General features: G+C 44.3%; 1 protein-coding gene across 1 annotated transcript in view; it reads left to right on the plus strand.

Moving 5' to 3' along the window:
- The window catches only part of CTNNA1 (catenin alpha 1), a 420,641-nt gene that overhangs the window by 116,265 nt on the left and 284,797 nt on the right, over positions 1 to 19,579 (plus strand). The window contains exons 4-5 of the mRNA XM_078653347.1: positions 573 to 739; positions 1,747 to 1,866. Coding sequence (XP_078509473.1) covers positions 573 to 739; positions 1,747 to 1,866 — 287 coding nt within the window. The remainder of the gene's footprint in view (positions 1 to 572; positions 740 to 1,746; positions 1,867 to 19,579) is intronic.

Here is a 19,579-nt window from a genome sequence, read left to right on the forward strand (position 1 = left end):
GTTACTTCTCCAGTAAGCATATGTTCTTTGCATGTAGAGCTGTAGATTCACATGAGTCCACCCGCCTCCCCCAGTACCTGTACCTGTTGCAGTTCTCTCTCTTACTCTATATACATACGCATAGACATCTCTATTCTTTACTTACTAACTCCATTCTCACCCAAAGCGGGAAAACAATCTAACAATGGAGTTGATGCCCATGCGCACTATCACTGAAGGAGGAATCTCCTACCTCGTGACTGGAAAGACTTCTTGGAAGAAAAACAACTTGCAAACAACCGGACCCAACCCTAGATGGTAGGAGTTAGCAAAGCAGGTGAATCTACAGATCGACATGCCAAGAACAGATGCTTACTGGGTAAGTAACCTTATTGTTCCAAGGCCAGTGAGTAGACAGCACAAGTTTGCATACCACGTAAAGCTGTACAATATTTGAACTATGTAACTGTGGCTGAAGATACATAAACTTTTTCTTACTTCTCTTTGAGACCTGTCTTTTTCCTCTGATTTACAAATTTAAAATAGGTATGCAAACTGTTCAGATTATTTCACATGTAAATGCTTGATTGCAGGAGATATGATGAAAAGTGCTTCTGGGGAGTTTGCAGATGATCCTTGCTCTTCAGTGAAACGTGGAAACATGGTACGAGCTGCTCGGGCCTTATTGTCAGCTGTTACACGGCTGCTCATTCTGGCAGACATGGCAGATGTCTACAGGTTACTTGTTCAGCTAAAAGTGGTGAGTATAATGCGTCTCTTTATTGCTATGTCTTATTTATGGTACAGAGTGTTACTTACGTGGCTGACATTGCAACTTTGCCTTTAGGTCATGTGCAGTCTCTAGCACACATGCCTAAATGTGCCTTCGTTGTGTTTAGGTGCTTAATTTAATCTAGCTGTATATCTATTTCGTTTTTTTGGTTCTTAGTGATCTTATTTTGCTCTACTTTTGGTCAACCACGTAGCCTGTCCTCCTGCCCTTCCTATTACGTCAGTTATTTAACCCTCAATTGAACGCTGACTAAGCTCTCAAGTAAAGAAGCACTTATAAAATAATAGACTTTATTTTTTTTTCTTCTGGTGGGGGGTATCAAAAACAGTATTTTAGGGTATTAGACTGTACAGTGTTGACATGTTTTAAAAAAAAGTGTTTGTAAAATCTGAACTGCAGTAGGTCGAATTAAACGTTCTTTATACAGGTGTCATTTTCAATTACCGTTAGTTCTTAATCGGCTTCCCTTTAGCGAGCTTCTTTTGTTGGCATTTTATTACCCAAATAATTTATTAGCAGCAGTTATGCATTTCTGTTCAGTTTGAATGCCCTGTTCCAAATCTCTTTAATCTGTGCTAATTCTATGTCTATGGGCTTCACTATTAACTTATTGATTTGATTCGTAACCAGAATACTCATTGACTGTCTATAAATGCTGAACAGACGGCTTGCATACATGTATGATAGTTGGAAGCAGGTGTCCTTAGTTAGGTAACCTAGAAGAATTTAGAAATCTGATCAACTGAAAATACTTCAATATGTGTCAATTAGACAGCATGCAGTTTTCATCCAGTGTCGTGTACGTTGAGAACTGAGCCAGAGGACTGGATTAAGAGTTCCCAGAGATGTGTTTTATGGTTGCTTAATTTTGGTAATTGTTGCTACTTTAATCTTTGTGTCGGTTGAGAGGTGCCTTTTATTTTTGAAAAACATTGATACTTTTTTCTTAAAAATAAAATACAATTTGTCTCTAGGTGGAAGAAGGCATTGTAAAACTGCGGAATGCTGGGACTGAGCAAGACTTGGGCATTCAGTATAAAGCCCTGAAAGCGGAAGTCGATAAACTGAATATCATGACTGCCAAGAGACAGCAGGTGTGTTTAAGTGTGAATGTGCTCACTTTTATACTGAAACAGTCATCTGGTTCTCAAAAACAAAGCTTTGATTGGAGGATTCCTTTAAAATACAAAGATTACAAAATAAGAAAGCATGTGTTTATAGAATTTAACTAAACACTGATACCTCTGGTTTCTCTTCAGACAAAGCATGTGGAGGTGGCATTGCTATTTGATATAGGTTGACCACATATACTCATTGCTGCAGTGAAATGTCCTGGACATCGTACTGTATTGTGTTTTTTATGTGTCACTTTCCTAACCATTGACGAGACCCCAAAGCTCCTGGTTGGCCAAGCAAGTAACTACTCCGTTTACATGTTGCTTTTCAGTTGCTGCACCAGGCACCTCAATTCTTTATTGCTGTAGAATGTCCAGTTTTTTATTTTTTTTAGAGTGAAGCAAATCTAATTAGTGCAATTTGAGATATAAGTTGCAAATGTCATTTGTGGATTAAGTTTGTGGTTTTAATGGCTGGCTGAAGCAAGTGCAGTCTGTTAGCGCTCAATGGGGCATGAAAGCATGGCAAATTTAATCAGTCGTTGAAGATCTTGTTTTTGAACAAAATTTAATTGGTGGTTCGTGCCACCTTCCTATTTAGTTAATTCATCCTTCTGCCTGTGATTGTACTATACCAGCTCTCAGTGCAGGTTACCTGTAGAGACCTCACAAGAGGAGTGAGCCCCCCACAGTATGCTGACCACTTGCAGCATTTGGGAGGTTACTCTCTGGGGAATGAAGAGAATAAGATATCAGGCTTGGGACCCCTATGATGCTGTGACAAGCGTACAAGCTAGACAAGCCTCAGTGTGACTTTCCTCCAAGTCCAGGGACAACTTGGGGTTACCTGGGTATTATTGTGCTGTTCATCGGTTGTTCAGTAATCTGCTTATTTATTTAAGTTTGTTTTTTTGCAAAGTGCTACAAACCACAGGTCATTTCAGTGGGCTTGGGTGTGATAAGGAGTGGTAGATTGAAACAAATCAGTGGCACAGGAAGATGGTTAAAATGAACATTATTAAAATTCGACTGGCTGAGGTAGATTCTCTCCATCAGAAGAAAAGTCTTGACAAGGAATATGTTAAACCAATCTTACGCAGTTGACTTGCAAGCAGGAGTAATCGTACAGGGAATCTAACAGGAGGTGGACTGAAGATTGTGTTGTCCGGGCCTATTGAGGAGTGGAAGACTGTTTGGACTTGTGTGAACTTTTGGAAGTATTGTTCACTGTATCAGGAAGGGGGTTCCAGAAGATCCCTGCACCAAAAATTCATGGTTTAAAAAAGTTACATGTTTTTTTTCTATGTAATAGGGCCTCAAAGGATTGTTTATTCTGAGATATCTCTGTGTAGAGCCCATGTTGAGTGATATCGCATCCCTAGTGTGTATAGTAAATCTCTACTCTTGCAATATTCATTTGAGTGCATGCTCTAGCCACGCTGGACTGTACACCAATGTTCAGTGCCAAGAACACATCTAGTTGTGCTTCTGCTCCCTCGCTGACTGCTTTAATGTTTGCTCTTAGGTGTCTTTTTTTTTTTCTTTTTTTTTTTTTTAAAGTGAAAAACAATATAGGAGGAACATTTTATATTAGCAGTTGCATACTGTGGATATTTCATTTGTTTGCTGCTGACACTTTTTTTTATTGGGTAACTGAATATTTGTACCTGTCTAGATAACCTTGAAGCTCTTCACTCCTCCGGCTAGCCACCCCCTGTCACATGACCAATCTCTCTTCCTTGCCTTCACTTTCGTTACCTGGTTCAACACAAGTCATCTTGCAGCTTCTTGGTGCGGTTGCACTTACTGCTTCAGATCAGACTAGCCCTACATTATCCCCAACCCACATTCTATCCCAGATTACTCATCCATAGCTGGATCTTAAGTCTGCTTTCTTCACTCCCTCCCCCACCGGGTGTGCCACCTAAATAGGTGGGAGGGTGTCTTGCAGTGGTGACTTTCCTGGTTGTCTGTGAGGGGGGAGGGAGGGGAGGGGAGGATCACCAGACCCTGCTGGCTTTCCTGCCTTCTTACAGCCTTGCTGGATTCTCAAGAGTCTCCTTCTTTGCTACTAAATAGCTTTTTTCAATGGGAATTCCTTCTAGATTCACATGCTGTTTTATTCTAACCATCTATTAGGGCCAGAAAAACATGTACAAAAAGTTTAATTTGGCGATCTACCATTGGTCAAGTTAGTCTAACTATGATGAAGTTGACCATAAGCTTGCAGTGCCCCACTATGTGATCACACTTACACATTTTTTTCAATCATCTCATTCGACGGCACATACTAATTTGAAAGTTAATTTGTTAAAGGTTCGAAGAAGTGCTTACCAGAGAAGGGCTACTGTTGAGCATCAGAACATAAGGCCAAAGACATGGTAGAGGGTCCAAAGAAATTACTGGAGGGTGCTGTTTTTCTGAGGTTTTCAGCAGACCACAGGAGGACGACGAGTCTTAAAGAAAGTTTGTATGAAACGTCATAAAGCCGCAAAGTTGAGTTTTGGTAATGGAGAGGAAACTTTAGATTTTGCCCTCAGTGTAGGTATTGGACAGGTAAGTAACGTTTTCTCCAGTAGTAGGGTGTCTTTCATAGATTCACATGCTTGAATATTCCCCGTCTTCGAAGTGGGAGCCCCACGGTAAATAAAATAGCAATAAAAGAATCCCAATAAAGTATGTATATAAAAACATATCACATAAACTGCAACACCGAAATACTTAAGTACCAGGTCAGCATAACCACATAGGAATACATCGAGAAAAGAAAACAACCTGTATAACATATCCATGTAATTATGTTAGTCCAAACTACGGCCAATCGGGCGCAAGCACCCCTCCAGAACGTTTTCCTCAGAGGCTCAGGCCCTCAGATTTTCTACCGCACGTCATGTGAAGGGAGTCTCTCTGAGCTCTGCTCAGTTTTTCTACTTTCTTCTGGTTTTCCATTGTTTCTACTATGTCTTCCAAGTAATAAGTCTTTGTTTAGGCCTTGTTCTTCTTGTGGGAAGTTGCGGCTCTACTCTGAGGACCCTCACAAGAAGTGTATTTACTGCCTCTATCCTGACCATGAGGTAGGCAAATGTAAAATTTGCAGGACTTTTTCCACAAAAACCCTTAAGGATAGGGAGGGTAGTCTCCTTCTTTGGTTACAAAGATTGAAAGAGAAGGATTCGGCTCTGACGCAGAAAGCCTGGTGTCAGGTACTTCTAAAGCCGCTTCTAAGCGTAACAGTGTTCAGGATTTGCCATCTTCCTTCTTGAAGAAGACATTTTCACTCATGAAGACTTCTGCGGTCTCTACCTCCTCCTGCTACGCCACCGAGATCTGACTCTCAGGCATCTACGGCTTCTTCTAAGCATTTTTCTATAAAAAAACATGCAAAATCGTCGACGGAAGCGTCGACTATCGTCCCGACGACAATCTGTTGTCTCCGACTCGTCGATGTCGACAGTGACGACGACTTCTGCTTCTGGCTTGCCGATGGTGGCTGCGTCTACGTCGTCTGTGTCGACGAAGGCATGCCTCAGTTTTTTTTTTTTAAACATATTTTATTGCATGAAAAACATTACAGTGCATGTGCATCACCCACGGACGGAATTGTGACAAAATTGAATGCAAATCCATGAGGAGACCTAGGTACAAATAACATCGTAGAGCCATGAATTGGAGGGCAGCACAGCATGCATTTATGGGGCAAATCGACCAGTTGTATTATGACCATATATCAATGCTCAAGTAACGTATAAGGAACCTAAAAAGGAAACAACACCCAGCTCCAACCTCCTCCCCTTTGGCTCAGCCTGCTTATAAATGGACAATGAAACATGTATCAGTGTCAGCCTTATTTCTCTGTGTGCATCTGCAGTAGGCACCAAAAGAAAGGAAATACATTCTCATCCAATAAAAACTCGGTCAAAGCGCCCATCCAACGGCGCAGGGCTCTGCACTCCAGAGGCCACTGCCTCAACAACAATTCAAGCAGGCCTTGGGCTTAACAGAGAAACAGGTTCCTCCCCTAGAGAACTGAGTCCGGCGAGCCAGTCAACCTACCCCCCCATACCCCCCCCCCGCATGCCTCAGTTTTAAAACTCTTGTCGACGATTCCTATCGCCTCCGCGTCGAAGAGTCTCTCGTCATCAGGATCTTCGTTGACGATGGTTGTGAAGAGTGCCTCCTCGTCGTCTGTTGCTCTGTCGACGAGTGCTCCGTCGACGGTGGCTCTGTCGGCAGCGGCTCTGTCGTCGTCAACGACTTCGACGGTGGTAGCATCATCCTTCGCATCTTTGCCTCTGGTGCCCCTTTCTTCAACTGGGTCTGGTTCGTCCACTGTTGACCCTTTGCACCAACGTGCCAGGTACCTTTGGACCAGCTCAATATTCCAAGTGACACGCAGCCTCCATCACACCTATTTGCCACAGGTTCTGAACAGGACTCTAGTTCTGAGGAAGACTAGGATGATCAATTCCGGGCAGCACGAAGCCCTTCTGAACTGGTCATCAAATGTCAAGAATATGGAGATGATCATGATGATTCGTATTTACAAGAGGTGGAACCTTCTACTCAGGTTCCTACAGCGACACTACCACTTTTCCTCATTTCTAATCTCCAATATATGTTGAAGATTACAACAGGCGTTTTCCGCCATCTCGCGGTGGCTCTACTTTGCCTACAGCGCCCGTGCCTGCAGCAGCTTTTGCTGCTGCTCCACTGCCATCCAGCAGCGCCATCTGTACCGGTTACGACCTCTATTCAGGTCTACGCTACGCTGTATGAAGATGATGATGATGCTCGCCCAGAGCGAGAGGACGGCGAGGTTCAGGGTGATGATGATGATGATGGCAATATGGCAGATTGGGATGATTACCAGATCCAAACCCCGTCCCCGCATCCTGTGACTCCAGGGGATTCCCCTCCTGTTGACATCGCAAGCTTTCACCAGCTTATGGATAGAGCGGCGCTCCGCTTTAAACTTCCTATGGTCCAAAAGGACGAAGACTGTTTTCTTTACGACTTTAAAAGTCAACCTTTCAAACCGGTCCGGACAGTCCCCATCATCGACTTTATTTGGAATGAGGGTGTCAAGTTGATGCAAACGCCGAATTCCATCCCGGCACAGCTACCTCGTTTGGAGAAGTATAAGGCGCCCCATGGTTCTCCAGCTTGCCTGGTTGTACAGCCTAAACCAGATTCCGTGGTCACACAGGCTGCCCAGTGCCGTTCCAGAAACCCCTCTTCTCCAATTACTTCTCCTCCTGATCGCGAAGGTCGTCGCCTTTATGACATTGGGCGAACATTTTCTACTATGGCTTCCACTACTGTGAGGGCTGCAAATTCTTTGGCCATACTAGGACGCTACGACAGTCTGACATGTCTGCCTTTGTTGCCCTCATTCCTGAGTCCTCCAGAGCAGAGGCTCTAAAGATTCTTCAGGAGGGGGAGAGAGCGTCGGAAGAGATCATAGACTGCTCTGTGGATATCGCCTGCACTGGCTTCCGTCCGCTCGCGGGGGCAGCTGTTCTGCGATGTCAGGGTTGGCTGCGTTCTACCGCTTTTCGCCAGGAAGTTCAGGCAAAACTCCTGAACATGTCGTATGACGGCGAATCGCTCTTTGGTCAACACGTCTATGAAGCACTACAGACGATAAAGAAGGATACCGAAACTGCTCGTTCCTTAGGCACTTTGCAGTTCCGCAAACAGCCTTTTCGTGGTGCGCGCGGATGCGGCACCACCTTCTTTTCGCGGCAGATCCAATCAGTACCGCTCCTATGGTCAAGGAAATCAGCGATATTCCTTCTAGTCGCAGCAGTCCTCTCGCCAGCAGTCTTCCAAATCGTACCGAGGAAAGTCTTCCTATAGAGGCTCTGCTTTCAAGAGGCAATGCCTTCCCCGCTCAGAGTTGGAGGTCAAATCTCTGTTCTTTTCTCAATGGTCCTCTATCTCCTCGGACCGTTGGGTGCTGGACATTGTATCAAAGGGCCATGCCTTGGAGTTTGTCAAGATTCCTTCTCGCACTCCTCCGACTGGTCCGCCTCCAGCGCACCTCAAGAACTTTTCCAGCAGATTCGCATCATGATTGAAAAAGGTGCCATCAAAGTGGTTCCCAAGTCTCAGAAAGGGATGGGATTCTATTCCCGGTTTATCCTCATCCTCAAAAAGACCGGCAACTGGTGTACAATCTTCGATTTACGGGCACTGAACAAATATCTAAAGTGCCAATCCTTCCGCATGCTCACGCTCGTGGAGATCCTACATCTTCTCTCCAAGGACGACTTCATGACTACCATCGATCTCCAGGACGCTTATTTCCACATGCCAATTCTTCCACGCCACCGGAAGTACTTGCGCTTCTGGGTAGGGCGGAGAGAGACTTTCAGTTCAGAGTGCTGCCTTTCGGCCTGCGGCCCGCCCCTCGCGTCTTCACAAAGGTCTTGGCTCCAGTGGTGGCTTACCTGCGTCTACAGGACGTTCACATTTTTCCATACCTAGACCATTGTCTAATCAAGTCGCAATCTCGCAGTCAGCTGCCCCGGGACACTCGACTCTGTCAGGCCTTATTCCGCTGCTCGGTCTTTCCATCAACACCGAGAAGTCTCAGGTCGACACGGCTCCATGCAGAACTTTTCTAGGCCCCACTCTGGATACGTCACTAGCCAAGGCATTCGTGTCTCACGAGCGTCAACTGCGGAACTCATTCTGACGACAGACGCCTCCTTGGAAGGATAGGGCGCACACCTTCAAGGGCTGTCCATAAAGGGCAAGTGGACTCTGTCTCAACGCTCCTGGCACATCAACAGGCTGGAGTTAATGGTTATCTTCCTGGCACTCAAATCGTTCCATCTTCCGATCCAGGGAGAATCGGTGCTCATCCAAACCGACAATACCACCAGTATGCACTATGTGAACAAGCAGGGCGGCACCAAATCTCCTCTCCTGTCTCGACTGGCACAGAGTATTTAGGATTGGGCACTTCGGCACCATATTACCCTGACAGCAGTTCACCTACCAGGCATCTCCAACATACTGGCGGATTCCCTCAGCAGGTCCACATCCTCGACTCACGAGTGGGAGCTGCATCAGCCGACTCTGGGCTTCATCTTTCGGCTTTGGGGGTCATCCGCCCATGGATCTCTTTGCGAGCCCTGTGAACCGGAAATGCCAGTCCTTTGCAAGCTGGCTTCCCCATCCAGAATCGTATGGGAATGCCCTTTTGATGGACTGATGCGATCTATTTGCCTACGCTTTTCCGCCGATTCCACTAGTTCCTCAAGTGTTATGGAAGATGCAGAGACAGCCGTGCCACATTCTCCTGATTGCTCCCAGATGGCCTCGCCAGGCGTGGTTCTCTGAACTGCTGCTTCTCTCAGTGCGAACCCATTCTCCTTCATCCTCGAGCGGATCTCCTCACGATGGACGAGGGTCAGATCTGTCATCCAGACCCCTCCTCTCCCAAATTATCGACCTGGAACTTGAGCATCTTGAATTTGCCCATTTGAACATTTCGCCAGCATGCTGGGACCTTCTTGCCAATCCCAGGGCTCTGTCCACAATAAAAACCTACAAGCTAAAGTGGAAAAGATTCTCTCACTGGTGTGCAGCTGCCAACATCCATCCCGTTCATTCCACTCCGGCTCAGTTACTGCCGTTATTTCTACAACTGGCACAATCAGGACTTTCCCACTCCACTTTGAAGGTTTTCTTGGCGGCAATCTCTCGCTTCCGGCAAGATGGTTTCTCCTCTCTGCTCTTCCAGAGTCATTCGTCAATTTTTCAAGGGATTGTTCAGGAAGTTCCCGCCCATTCTGCGTCCTCCTCCTACCTGGCATCTCAATATTGTTTTGGCGCAATTGATGAAGGCGCCATTCGAGCCTATCCACAAAGCGGATTTAAAGTTTTTGACTTGGAAGGTGGCCCTTCTCCTTGCTTTAACCTCTTCACGTCGCGTGAGCGATATTCACGCCTTTACCATTAAACCTCCTTTCCTCCAGCTCAAATCGGACTGTTAAGCTTCGCACCAACCCGGCTTTCATGCCTAAGGTGCCCACTGACTTTCACCTCAATGAACCTGTTTTCCTAAAGACTTTGTTTCCCAATCCTCAATCTCCAGCGGAGCAACGTTTGCATTCACTGGACGTTAACGATTCCTGAAATTTTACATCGACAGGACGACACCCTTTCGCAAATCTGATCAGCTGTTCGTTGCTTACGGACGCATGCGCAAGGGGCGTTCTGCTACCAAGCCAACTATTGCACGTTGGATTTCTTCAGCAATTTCTTTCTGCCATCAGAAAGCTGGCAAGCCTCTTCAATCATCGGTGAGAGCTCATTCCACCAGGGCGATGTCAACCTCTACTGCCCTGTTTGCTGGTGGGCCGATTCACCAAATATGCCGAGCAGCTACATGGTCCAGCAGGCACACTTTCACAAGACATTACTGCCTTAAAATGATCAACCACTTCGACGGGGAATATTTGAGCATGTAAATCTATGAAACACACCAATACTGGAGAGCCACCTGTTTACAGGTAACAATTGTTCTTTCTTCCTATTCGACTCCCACCATACTTATAACGTAAACTACACTTGTCTCTACCCATTCTTAGTCGAGCACGTCGCACTGAGGTGTACTGTACACTCTTCGATAACTTTTTTAGAAGCTGCTTTGGTTGTGAGTAGATCACGGAACCTTAGATGATTATGTTTTAGGAAGGTGCTTTCCAAATTGGCTGCTCCCCTATCATTTCTGGGACAAACACTTAATGTCTGATAACAATTGGTTCTTGGCTGGATGTACCTTGAGCCCCTAGTAACCTATTTTAATTTAGGTGTTTTCTTAAGCTGTTTCCCATTGGCTGTACACTGTAGACTTGCTTTGATAACTCACCTGTCCCTTTTCAGTCACCTGCGTTGTTCAGTATTCTGGCACAGCACCCCAGTGGATGTCGCTGAGAACAAACACTGGACCAAGTCCCTACTAGATGGAATCCACGTCCCATTACCTTGATAGTTTGATCTTCAATAATTGTGCTACCAATGTTAATCATCTGTACCTTTTTGTTTTCCAATTGCTCCTATCTCATGACCACTTACTGTATGCATAGTTTGGCTCCTGTGCTCTCACACACGTGTCTTGCTCCTTGTCTCGCATATACCTTTTCCACATTTCCTACAAGTACAACTCTCTATACATTGCCCTGCCTCGTCTTTATACCCGGTTCCTATCTTCCAATTGCTTTCATCCATTTTACATTCGGTGTCTGTCAAGTTGGTTGATTTAACAGGTGGGACAAACTTTCAATCTCTAAGCCTTTTGTTGTATAACGGAGACTTCTCATCCCTTACTGCAGAACCTCCCTTTCAGAAATCTTTGCTCTCTTTTATGCTCTCTTTTATAGAATTATCAATGCTAGGTCCCTGAACTGGCGCCAACTGAACATTTTTTACCTGATTGGAGACTAGCTCTCACTCAGAGTTATCATGAATGTGACCTGGTCAAGAGCAGAATCGGTCTGATCCCTCAGACGGATACTGTACCACCAAGAAAATCAGTGGAGGAGTTTAGGTATTGTTCAGAATATCCTTATGTGCACCATATTGCCATAGTTCTCAGTCGCAGGGTGTAAATGCATATGTCAAGTGTTTTGTAGTCCAACTTGATACCCCCTGGGATCCTTCATCTCCAGAAAGCATGTCACCTGGAGTGACCACTATGCTGTCAATTCTCACCTTGTCAAGCTATATGGACCACTCCAGCAACCCCCAATGTTAAGATGTATTTATTGTCTTGGAAAGAAAAGTGTCTTGAGTAACTTAACTTCTCTGATTCCATCCTACTCAAATCCAAACAATAAGTAAGAAATTTCGACCAAACTAACAAAGCCTTAGGCACTTTGATGCCTCATCCTTGCTTCCTGGAAACGGCCACAAGATTGGCTTGTTTTCCTAAGACCTTAAAGTTGGCAAAAGCTAATAATGAGGAAAGTAGAGGCTCCAAATGAGCTATTCCAGTGCTATACTACATCTGGGAAGAAGGGCTGTTTTGTTTGCACAATCCAATTATGGGCTCCATTTGGACTTCAAGATTAGGAAACCAATACAAAGTAACCAAATGACCAAGCGTGACCGCTAAATCAAGTCAAACTGGACTGATTTCAACTGCAGTGTAGAGCCATTCTAGAAACCCAGACTCCATTTGTTCCCACTGCAAAGGCAAGAAATTAGATATAGTGGGGAAGAGAATTGTGGTATTTGTAGCAAAGAGTAAAAATAGCAAAGGCAAGTGCTGTCCTATTTTGTCAGGACCGGTTACTATGGAATTATGACTCCTTACTTAGACAAGCCAGTGGACCACTGCTGAGAGCAAACAAAGAACAAGTTCAAAGAATGAGTATTGTCCTAGTCTGCACTCATAGGTTCATTGCTGGATGCTTCCAACAGCTGCTTTTGACACCTCATCGAAAGCAGTCTTCAAAATGTAATAGTACTTTTTGCCTGGAGGTCCAGTCGAAATGTTAAACACGCCAGTCAATGGTCCGCATTTATTTGTCAAAAACGTGAATGACGCCTTATAGATCATCAAAACAGACACTGACAGCAGATCTTTTAGGGTATCGTCTATTGCAGGAGACAATCTGGTTCCCATCGAATTTATAAAGTACCTTTTGCCCCTTCGTGCATGTATACCTTCCTCAAAATTATCCCGTCACAGAATACGGAAGTAAAAACTGAAATTCCCCTTGGACTTGAATCAAACTTGTGTATATCATAATCTCCTACATCAATTATAGTGCCACAGACATTCAAATGAGAAATATTATGTATTTATTAAAAAAGTATACTACTAATAATTATACTCATATTGGAATAATATATCAATATAAAACAAAAACTTAAATGTGGGAGCTTGGATCCCCGTTTGCCCCGTGCTAAACCTTAGGAGCTTTGCTCCCACATTAAAGTGGTGTGCCCATGAGAAGCCACCAACTGGAGGCCCCCTGTCCCTGTTGGATAACATTGGGCCTCAGCACTCTGCACCCGGCCGCCCTAGTGCCGGTGAAGGTGGTGTTTGCGTGCATCCTTGACCCTGGAGGAACCCTGGTTCTAACCCCAGAAACCCAACTCCCAAGACAGATTACTCCCCTTTAAACCGATAACCTGATTTTTTTTCCTGTAGGACTACATTGACTGTTTTTCTGTGGAAAAGTTCTAAGTGTGGAGTTGAAAATTGTATAAAACCTAAGAAACAGTGTTTTGACAAACTGACTTGCTCACCTTTTATTCAGGAAATGTCAGTGTGATATCTATATAAAAGTACGTGATAGAATGCACTCCATTGTACTTTGTTTCAACTTTGTTCTATGCGCAAAAACGTGTTTGGCACGTGCCCTGCCCCAATAGCACGACAATATGATCCATTAGGTGAGGAGCACTTTTGTGCCCCTTTACCAGCTGCACAGCATTGTTCATAAGTACTCAATAGACTGTTATTTTAATATTGTAATCCATTTTCAACAATTTTATTCAGTTTATTTCATCCAACATCTTTTTATTTATTTTTCCATTCAAGTACAAGTCTTCATGCTTTCCATTTGCTTTTCATACTTGAGATATGCCTGTCCAGGCCTTTTTCTTACACGTGGGAATATATTGTTTCGTATTAATAGCAACCCAATGCATTTCGGGCTCAATAGCCCTTCTTCAGGCGGCACTAAAAGATTAAAAACCAACATTAAATCTTTGCCGCATCACACAACGACAGTCTGAGGTACTCTCCTCCCATTATATGGAAACAACTTCATGCTTAAAACAGCATAACTTTTCTTCTTTGTTTCACAAGAAACAATGTTATCCCAAAAATGTGTGCCCCCCCCCCCTGCTTTGAACTTTACAACATGAATCCCCAATCATGTGCATCATGCCTGAATATTCACCCCGTGTGATCACAACACACCCCATGTGCTCCCACGTCTAACTCACTCCGACACCAAACTCTAACAAAAACGAACAAAGTTGTCACATACTCCTGCAAAATCATGACATGGAGAAGATGGTTGAGGTGCTCGACCTCACCCCTAACCTCCATCTAGAATTTAGGGAGATAAGGTCTCTGTGTAAACTCAAAAAAATTGTTATGGGGTACCATCCTTCCAAACAAAAGCTCCAGGAGCTCTTGGCAGGGTATGCCAAGGACCCCCCATCTGAACAAGATGTCTGGACCCAAGGCTGGGATTGAAAGTGTGTGTTGTGCACTTATGTTTTCTTTTGAAGTCCCCTCTTGAACACAGGCAATTTTTGAGTTTAAGTGAAGGGGCTCTGACCCCATGTTTTCAGAGCGGAATTTCTTTTGGGAACAGACAACTACTTTGCAAACTTGCTCAGCAAGAAGTTCATGAATAGGAACTCCACCCACAAGTCCTTCTTTTCTACTCGCAAAAGTGGAGATTTCCTAAGATCGATCTTTCCGCCACACATGCAAATGCAAAATGCTGAAACCTTCGCCTCAAGGTACCCACACCCACTATCCAAGGCAAAAGTACTATGGATGAGTTGGTCAAGGATATTTGCTCCTGCTTTTCACCTTCACCATGATCCTTGTAGCTTGCACTTGGGCTTGTCAGCCCTGGTTCACTACAATACTAGATTTCTCAGCAGTTCCACATGAAAATCTCCCCAACAGGCCGGACCTTTTCGCTCAAGGACAAATCTGACACCCAGACCCCAAAACCCTCAACCTAGCTATTTGGATCCTGAAGTCAGAGACTTACCACCAGAATGTACGGACTTTCTCAAGGAAGCATGCAGACCCACAAATAGAGCCTGTTATGCAGCAAAATGGAGGGCATGAGAGATAACAACCAAGGCACTTTAACCAACCAACTGTTTTTATCACAATAGAAAAATCATATAAAACGAAATAGTGCGAGTAGGTCTAATTAAAATATTTTTATTATAAAGTATATAAACAAAGAGGAGACAATCATACAGAATATATAATTCAAAACTTAAAATCATGAACAAAATATTTTATAACAAATTAATAGAGACATAAAAAACAATCAGTGCTATACAATATATAAACAAAGAGAATTAATCGCTCCATTGAAGCAGTTTTTTGATCCTTGCGCTGTTGAGACCCCCCACCGCCTCCCTCCCGCCGTCCTGCTGTTACTTTACACCTGTCAGCAGGGCCGCCGAGTGGAGCGAGGCGAGGGGCTGCCTACAACTCCCGGCAGCCCTCGAGGTCTCCAGCCACACCCCCAGCACGCCGCGCCAGGAGGCGCATAAAGGGCGTCACTGCCATTGGAGCGCTGACACGCTGTTTAACTTGTTCTGACTCTGGTTGTTCCCACCTGCGCTTTGCCGAAGGGGAGAGGCTCCATTGAAGCAGTTTTTTGATCCTTGCGCTGTTGAGACCCCCCACCGCCTCCCTCCCGCCGTCCTGCTGTTACTTTACACCTGTCAGCGGGGCCGCCGAGTGGAGCGAGGCGAGGGGCTGCCTACAACTCCCGGCAGCCCTCGAGGTCTCCAGCCACACCCCCAGCACGCTGCGCCAGGAGGCGCATAAAGGGCGTTATCACTCCCCCTCGCGGGACGCGAACGGGACGCTGGGCGAAGCCTGGGTCAAGGGTGGGCCAGTTTTAGCCCGTCACAGACCGGAGGAGACTGGGCTGGGCCCACCCCCCTAACATCTACTGTCAGGTAATACTATCTTAGACCCAAAAAGCACGTGTTTTGATTTTATAAGACTCCATAATGTCCACAAGAGGCTCCAGGAGCAAAACGCGGAAAAACAAGATGATTTCTACCGGCCCTATTGACCAATTTATCAGCAAGGTCAATCAAACCATAGATGACACTGTAATGCTGATTGATAGAAGAGTCTCTTATGAACTCGATCAAGCCAGACGCTCCTCATTGGGTCTGCTGGCACAAGCAAAAACACCAAATGTACAACAACATAACATTACTACAGTGGATTTACACACTGATATCCACATAATCCCGAATACAGTCGACCTCTCAGTATCCCTACAATTATCCGATACACAACTTTCTCAGGATCTTGAGCGAACTCCTGACATCTTTGCAAGCCCGAAACTATCTCAAAATGTCCCCATGCAGAATGAAAATAAAGGGATTAGGGAAGGAGCAATTCCGAAACGTCCAACGCTCAATGAAACTCACTCAGGTAATCAAACAAAACCTAACACAGCAACTTCTGAATACATCTGTTCTTCTAACCTCTATGATTCAAATAAACCTCAGAGTATGATTAACACCACCAATATGGTAGTTTCGGAACCCAACAGTAACATCAATACAAATTGCTGTCACAATTGAAGACCACAATGGACCTAATTACAACCACAGACATCAAAAAAATTCGAACCCACTGCAACCTAGAAACCCGAATAACGACAAGCTGCAATCAGTTCTAATAAAAGAAGTTGAGAAAATAATTAATCATCAGCTACAACCTATCCAAAAAAGTTTAGAGTTGATAGAAAAACAAGTAGCAATCTTAGTCGCTCTCTCAAAAAAACCTATAGATTCGAGCCTACAAGATGTACCAACGCCGATTGGCCTCTCAGCCCAAACTGGAAAAACACAAACTGCGATCAATCCAACACAACCAGAAAAAAATATTACAAATACCCAAAACCTAAAACCTGGTCAATCTTTGAATAATTCAAAAAATTCAACTTCTTTAACCAATACTAAATCCTCTCAAGTACCTTCAAAATCAACATCCACTACTCAAAATCAACCATTAGTAACTGCTCCCTCACACAAAGTTCCCCCAGTTAATTCATCTCTCACACCATCTGCACCCCCAATTCCACAGCCCGACCGCATACAAAGGAACCTCAACAAACCAGAACGAACCAAATCAAGATGGACCAAACCAGTAAATCTCCCCCCAGAGGCAGCACCTTTCGTAGTCATTCTAACAGGGGTCCCAGAACTAAGCAATAATACTGAAGAACCAATTTGGTCCCTGCTAAACAAAACCCGGCACTGGTTGAATACCAACAGACCCAACCATCCCAATAACATCACTGGGATCACCACGGTCAGAAGGGTCCCATGGATAGGTTACCAACCAAAAACCATCCCTGGCGACTGCATAATAGTCAATCTTGTTAATCCTCGGGCAGTGGACTATATTTGCTCCTGGGATCCACTGGAAGGTAGTGGCGGAATAAACACTAAACCCCTATCCTTCTTCTATCCCCAACAAAGTCATCGGGACAAGGACCATAATTGGTCCTGGAATCAGTACGATCAAAGAAGCAGGAACCAAGGTGATTGGGGCTTTGGTAACAATCAAAGGAGCAGAATCCGAGGAGAATGGGGGTACGACCAAAACGTTCGAGATGACTGGAACTCTCATGGTAGTAGGGCTCAGCAAATACCACAGAGGGTACAATGGGCTGGAATACCAACCTTTAATTCCTACAGTTGCCTGGAGATGGTCGACTGACCACCACCACAGATCCTAGCTAGTCTCACTCCATGTAAATCGTCCGATAAAGAACATTACATCCAAAGTTTCAACTCAAATGAACTAATTAAGATGGAAAAAACTCATACGGATGGTACAAAGACACAGGACTCGCAACGTCCCTCTAAGGTTAACACGAGATTCTCATCAATCCTACAATCTCACCAAAATTGTCAGCTAACAGCCTCTAATATGACACCTGATTCACACCCTACTCCTAGCGAAGAAATAACTCCTCGGATCGTGACACCCACAACAACTCCAGGGAACCCCGACAAGAGTGTGCTTTTCTGGAACGTAGCGGGATTAGCGACTAAACAAACAGAAATAAGTTTCCTTGAACTGATAGAATCAAACGATGTTATCTGTTTACAGGAGACATGGCTAAATAACCCAATCCACCTATTGGGATACAAAACGTTCTTCTCCCAAGCAATAAGATCAAACTCTGGGAGAAGCAAAGGAGGACTAATAGTGTATATCTCTAGCCCATGTCATGAAACAACTCCGACAATACTACATCAAAATTATCAGATTATCAATCTTCAGGGACTGAATCGTGTGGTCTATACCATCATTAACTTCTACAACAACATGAATACGATGGAATGGTCAAAAACGTTAAATGAAATTTTACACCAGACCAATGATCTCAAAACAAAGTACGCCAAGGTTCCCCACACGATAATCTGGGGAGGAGATTTTAATCTTCATATATGCAAGGAAAACAACACCTTCATCTGTGGGACTCCCGATGAACATGGAAATTGTTTCACCCACTTCTCCCACACCATCGAAGGTAATAACATGCAAGCTATCATGGCTGAATTAGATATGGGATTTGCTAATTTATTAAAACATCCCATGACTCAATTTACTCCCACCTTTCATGGAAGAGGTCTTGAAACTCTGATCGACTACATCTTAATATCTAGCAATAAAGCTACACATATAAAGACCTTTGAAGTGCTCAATAACGTACTCAGCGATCATTTTCCATTAAGACTAACATACCAAGAACTGATCCATCGAAAGAATAAAGATAAGGTGAAACTCGGAATGCTCAATCAGGAAGCACTGACACTGGACAGACTCAACGGGTTCACCCTCAAATGGAGTACAATAGACCAAGAGGCTATCAGCAAAAGAATAATCACTGCATGTAAAAACCAAATAGAAAGGTGTTTAAATCCCTCCACATCACCAAAAGAGATCATGAGCAACTACGAAGTAATCTGTTGAAGATAAGAAATGAATTAACCATCCCCCGCAAAGCCAATAAAGCCGCTAGAACAGGATGGTTTGATACAGAATGCACTAAAGCATATACTGAACTAAAGAAGGCCTTAACGAAAAAAGATAGAAATAGACAAGAGGTAACTAACTTACGAAAAACTTATAAACTGGCTATCAGGAAAAGAAAAACGGACCTGAAAACAAATCTTTGGACACAACTGTTAAAAAGCAGTTCTCAAAAAGATAGCTCAGCGTTCTGGAAAGTAGTAAAAAACCCCTTCCTAAACGATAATAATAATGAGCCCTCCCTGGATGTAGCGATTAATGCACAGGATTGGGTGGAACATTTTTCTGGAGTATTCGGACAGGACGAATCCGAAGACTCAACTGCTCAGGGTTCACTTCCGCCAGTAAACTATCCAATTCCCATTCACTTTACACTGAGTGAAACAATAAAAGCCTTAAAATCGGCCAAAACAGGCAAAGCACCAGGACCTGACTCAGTCCCAATGGATTTTTATAAACTTTTACCTGATCTTTGGTCTCCTCTCCTCAACAAGGTACTAAATGCGGCAAAGAACACTAATCTCCCTGACTCATGGTCCACCTCGATACTGGTCTCTATTTTTAAGAAAGATAATATGGACAGTCCTTCTTGCTACCGCCCAATCTCCCTCCTGGATTCGATCGGAAAGATGGCGGGCCGCATACTTCTCGATCGTCTCCAGGAGTGGTCAAAAGAACATGGTGCGCTCTCAGATCTGCAATATGGTTTCAGGGCCGGACTGAGTACCGTGGATCAAGTGCTAAATTTAACATTATTGGCCGGAAAATATGTCAAAGCAAAGAGTTCTTGCTTACACATGGTCTATGTCGACCTCACAGCAGCTTTTGACTGTGTCCAACATTCCAAACTCTGGAGAATAATGCTGCAAATGGGGATTGATCCAT

This window comes from Lissotriton helveticus, chromosome 7 (genome assembly GCF_964261635.1).
Source record: "Lissotriton helveticus chromosome 7, aLisHel1.1, whole genome shotgun sequence".
Lineage (NCBI taxonomy): Eukaryota > Metazoa > Chordata > Amphibia > Caudata > Salamandridae > Lissotriton > Lissotriton helveticus.